The sequence below is a fragment of the Anneissia japonica genome, unplaced genomic scaffold (assembly GCF_011630105.1).
Source record: "Anneissia japonica isolate Jap-2015-1 unplaced genomic scaffold, ASM1163010v1 scaffold287709_len1912824_cov184, whole genome shotgun sequence".
NCBI classification, from domain to species: Eukaryota; Metazoa; Echinodermata; class Crinoidea; order Comatulida; family Comatulidae; genus Anneissia; species Anneissia japonica.
The window spans coordinates 1,700,725-1,706,011 of NW_022751466.1; the positions used below are offsets into that span (position 1 = coordinate 1,700,725).

At 35.6% G+C, this 5,287-nt stretch overlaps 2 protein-coding genes across 2 annotated transcripts; both read left to right on the forward strand.

Moving 5' to 3' along the window:
* The first annotated feature begins 1,145 nt into the window (after nt 1-1,145).
* Nucleotides 1,146-1,736, forward strand: LOC117121723. Its single transcript, XM_033267007.1, has one exon. The coding sequence runs from the start codon at nt 1,146-1,148 to the stop codon at nt 1,734-1,736; it is 591 nt and encodes a 196-aa protein (XP_033122898.1).
* A 790-nt stretch (nt 1,737-2,526) lies between these two features.
* On the forward strand, nt 2,527-5,191 carry LOC117121704 (galanin receptor type 1-like). The gene is made up of 2 exons (XM_033266990.1): nt 2,527-2,942; nt 3,742-5,191. The coding sequence occupies exons 1-2, from the start codon at nt 2,928-2,930 to the stop codon at nt 4,735-4,737; spliced, it is 1,011 nt and encodes a 336-aa protein (XP_033122881.1). The 5' UTR covers nt 2,527-2,927; the 3' UTR covers nt 4,738-5,191.
* Nucleotides 5,192-5,287: the final 96 nt, after the last annotated feature.

Sequence of the window (5,287 nt, forward strand, 5' to 3'; positions counted from 1 at the left end):
GCCAAAATGACCTCGAATGAAATATTGTAGTTCATAGTAAAGATTTTAAATTCTGAGAGTCAGGGTATGGTTCTAATGTAAAATATGACAATTATGTAATGTTTACGATACCATACAATATTTGACCTTAAATGACCTTAAATGACCTATTTGTGGCAATACCAGGTCAAAAATGGTATGATGGTTTTCCTTGACCATATAAAAATAGTTTCAGACATTAGAATTATAATTCCAAGTGGTTTAGAAGCGGAGATATAGATAAAAATAGGTTTTATAAGGCTACCATTTTGAAATCCATGATGGCTGCCATAATGACCTCGGATGAGGTGGTTCCTACCAAAAATTGAATGCTATGACCATAAGGAGCATGTAAAAAAAAAATTGGTGCTTTTGTCCGGAACGTCCACATCCATCTGCTAAGCTGCCGGACTACTAAGTCCATAAATATTTGGTTCAGCACATTTCATTTTTTTAATGTAGTATTGGTTGTTTTTTTTTAAAGTTTTCCAACAAGAGCAATACATACGGTACTATAGTTAACTTGTCTAAATGTATCCTAATAAATATTCAACTTTCTGTATATCAAACTTGTAAATGTATAGTCAATGTTATGTAGGCCTACAAATATATTAACTATTATCTTTCTTCTGACGTCAGGTGTATATCGATGGACCATATGCAACACAGTCTTGCCGTGTTTTTGAGACTGATCACGCGGTTCTCGTCGCTACCGGTATTGGTGTAACTCCATTTGCATCAATCTTGTACAGCATTTTACATCGCTATCGAAACTCAAAGCTGACTTGTCCTTCCTGCCATCACTCATGGATTGAGGATGGTGCAGTAAGGTCATTGAACCGCCTGAAGAAGGTAACTTAGCCCCACCTTCCTTCCATCATTACACATTCAGGGGCGCAGACAGAGGGGAGGGGCGATATTCTCCAAAGACAAATTTTAGAAAACCTCATTATTACTGTATGTTAAAGGAAAGAATTCCCGAGCCCTTGTTATTTTTTGTTCTGGTTTGTGTAGGCCTAGTTTGAAATAATAGGAAATTATTATGGAGTTGCGTTGAAGACCAGATTGATCCCAATCAATTTGGCTGTTGTAAAGGCCTATCTACTGTTGATGCCCTAGTAACTACTATGATCCAATGGTTTAATGAAACTGACAAAGGAAAGGAGGTCAGGGTTCTTCTATTAGACTATAAAAAGGCCTTTGACCTGATTCATAATAACCTCATAATACAGAAACTTAGAGATCTAAATGCGGATGAAATTCTTGTGAACTGGATTAGATCATTTTTAAGTAATCCTCTTCAACAAGTTAAAATGGGGAAGCACCTATCATCCTGGCTATCTCCCAACGGTAGCGTCCCAAAAGGGTCTTGGTTAGGACCTGTTCTGTCTCTGATATTCATAAACAGCCTTAAGATCAACTTGCCTCTAGTCAAATATATGGATGACACAACAGCTTCCGAAACAATATCCTCCCTTAATTGCAGCAATATGCAAATAGCGTGTAATGACATATATGAATGGTCTTGCATTAATAGCATGGTTATCAATGAAAAGAAAACAGTTGAAATGTTGATTAGTGGCAAACGGTTTAAAAGTAACCTTCCAGCTCTTATTATCAGCAATGTTGAAATTGAAAAGGTTGACCAAACCAAACTTCTGGGTTTTGGCAAAGTCATATTGACTATATGTAAGAAATGTAAGACAAGAATCTACTAAGTAGGGCAGGATTAGAATTAAATGCCCTAAGGTACTTCTTTTGTGCTATCATAAGATCGGTAATTGAGTATGCTTGCCCTCTTTGGTATACTGGTCTGACTCAAACCCAGAAAGATGCTCTCGAAAAAGTATAAAAACCAGCTCTGGGCTGCATATTACCTGGAGTCTCCTATGGAGACGCACAAATTACTCTGGACCTGCCCCCGCCTTCAGGACCGACTGCTGGAGATGAGTAGGAGGCCTATGTTACCAAACTTAAATCCAATAAGACCGACTGAACCACCTTCTCTCACCACCAATTGAACACAAATACAACCTAAGACACAATAAAACATTTTCCATACCACACATGCGTACCAATAGATCTAAACAATTCATTATAAATCATGGATTATCGTATAAATGGTGATTCAGTCGGTGGTCTTTGTACTCCATCACAGTGGTCACCATGGGAGGCTGGGTGGGCTCTAGAATCAGCCTCCCCATAGAAGGCCCCAGGTAGATTCCTGGTTGTTTTGCAGTTGCTCTGCTGTTGCTAGCCTTGGTAGATGATCTAATTTTTTTTTTTTGGTTAATTTTTAATCGTGTTTTATTTTTTTGATGGATTTTTAATGTGGGTCCTCTTTGTGTTTTTTTTTTTCTTCTTTTGCTTAACCGTGCAATAAATTTTATCTTTAAATTTTAAATTTGGTATTTGACTTTTGTAACTAATTCTTGATGTTTTTGCGATTCTCTTGGGGTTTTTTATTTTTTTTTTTATTTATTAATGACTTTTTAAATTTTTGATTGTAAATTCAATCTATATTTTATATGATTGCAATAAAGATATTTGTATGTATTGTATGTATTGTATATTATTTTTCCGTACTTCATAGTCTGTGCGCTAAGGCAATTTTTTTTTATAAACATGGATGATTGTGCATAAACAAGTATATTTACATAGAGAAAAGCAAAGGCCTATAGGAACGCAAGTTTTGAAAAGTCACGTCTACTAACTATCTATAAACGCTCTTGTTAATGGTGTACCTTTGTGTTGAATCAAACAGAAGAGGAAACAATAACACGGAAGTTTTGTTTTTCTATTGAAGTCAAAAGGCGTAAGTTAGTTTATAATAGGACAGCAACCTAGACGTGTGATTCCGAGTAATCCTCTTCAAATCCGAACTGTTCTCTGTGTATTCATCCGCCGTGATGGCATCGTATGATGTAAGTTGAAATTAACATGTTGTATAAACGTTAGCATGCCAGATGGCGGGTCCAGAATTTTTTTTCCAGGTGGGTGGGTGGGGTGAGTGATTCGAGGATATATGGTCCGGTGGGTTGGGGGTGTTCCGGACCTTCATCTATTTTGAGACCAGTCAGATGAAGCTCCACATTTTATTTTTATGTCATTTTAATTTCTCATCAAATTATATTCCCATTTAGTGATTTTTCGTTTGCTGCCGGAGGGATTGGGACAACTGGTACACCCCACGGGACCACCCACTTGCTACATTTAAGTATGTCGATGATCATGATGATACTTATCATCATCATCATCGTCATCATCATCATCATCATCATCATCATCATCATCATCATCATCATCATCATTATCATTAATACCGTTATTTATATTAATAATAATTATTATTATTATTATTATTATTTATAATATTATTATCAGTATTATTATTTTTATTATTATTATTATTATCATTATTATCATTGCTACCGTTTTTATAAAAATAATAATACTCATTATTATTATTATTGTTGTTATTTTATTATTATTATTGTTGTTATTTTTATTATTATAATTTTTATTATTAGGCTGTGATTTTTATCAACATTATCATCATTACTGTCATAATCGCCATCGTTATCGTTTTCATTATCATCATCATTCATCAATATTTTTGTTATTTTTGCTATTGTTTTAGTTATTTATTAAATCGATTAAGTATAGCACTGCTACATTGTGTTTTTGTTGTTAATGTTGTTATTGTCATTGGTATTGTTACAGAGTTATGCCAGCGAATATTATTCATCTTGGAACGACACGGAGTACGAAATAAATGCACCACCCAATTTTCCATCCTTGATCTTAGCTGTTTTCGGAGTGTTACTGAATTCTCTACATGTGTTTTTGGCGTGTAGAATATCAAGGAGGAGACAGACGAGTATCGCTCGACACAGCATCGCAGTAGGCATCACAAGCGTTGTGTTTTTGTTCCTTTGTATCATTGCTCGCCAAGTTTTTCCAAACTTCGAGATCGAAGACATTGGCGTGTGTAGATTCTACAACTTCGTCGAAATAATTTCCCAATGCATTGTCATCAGTATGCTGATGCTGATTAGCGTAGATAATTATTGCGTGGTGAAGAAAGTCACACGTCGCCACACGTTTATTGCACGCCACTTCTGTGGTCTTCTCCTTTGCGTTTTATTAGTGTCATCGTTAATCGCTTTACCAGTATTAGTCCGATCGAAACTTTACCAAATGAACGGCAATAATAAGTCAATATGTATGGGCTTAGATTTAACTTCCACATTTGCGAAACATTATGAAATAGTGCGAGCTTGCTTTACATACGCCATACCACTGGTCGTAATCGGAGTTGTCCATGGAAAGATGGCTTACATTTTGGTAAAAAGTGAACGAAATATAGCTAATTTGAGTATCCGTGGAAGGCGGGAACGATGGAACGGTCACATTGCCTCTCGTCGTCGTCTACGAATCGTGGTCCTACTGCTTGTTCTACTCTTCTCTATATGCAACTTCCCGACAACACTAGCGCTTATCCTTAACCAGTACAATCTACAACCATCGTCATTTTTTCAATTTATTTCCGGTTTTCATATCTATTTCATGCTAAGTTATGCGATCTTACATCCACTAATTGTGATTATTTCAACGCGATCTATTCGCGGCGAATTGTTCATAACTTTTTCTTCTAGTTCCAAACGAAACTCAGTGAAGTATCTATCTCCAACAAATAAAGAATGGGAAATGTCTTGAAATGAACTGATTTAAATTATCACTCGTGCAACATTGCTCATATCCATGGAGTGGTCAGTGAGTGTGCGCACGTATCTTGTGGTACAATGATTGGTAGTCAACCCAGAATTTAGGAGCATTTAAGAATATACTCCAGTTACCAGTTACTAGAGTGAATTTTTATTGTAAATCACTTAAAGTAAGACGAGTATTAACCTAAACGTATTCAAACTTTTGCAGACGTGGACCCGCCATAGCCAGGGTTTGTGCCGTGCTAAGTGTGGACCAGGCTATAAAATACTCTTCATCATGGCGCTGAGCCGGGCAAATAATTTAATTGGAGACTTTGTCACAAATCCTAAAGTCGAACTGATATAAAGTCGATATAACAGTATTACGTATAATTCTAATTTTCAACTTGTATATGAATATTTTTATATGAGAATATCACAATCTGCACAATTTGACGTCAAATTACTTCACATATAATATAAAATTATATATGGATTATATATGTATATATTTGATTTGAATATTATATGCATATAAGATGTGTATTAGACTATAAAAA

Bases quoted from the DNA above. Each gene is read 5' to 3' on its own strand.
- LOC117121723 (XM_033267007.1), top strand. From the start codon at position 1,146: ATGATCCAATGGTTTAATGAAACTGACAAAGGAAAGGAGGTCAGGGTT.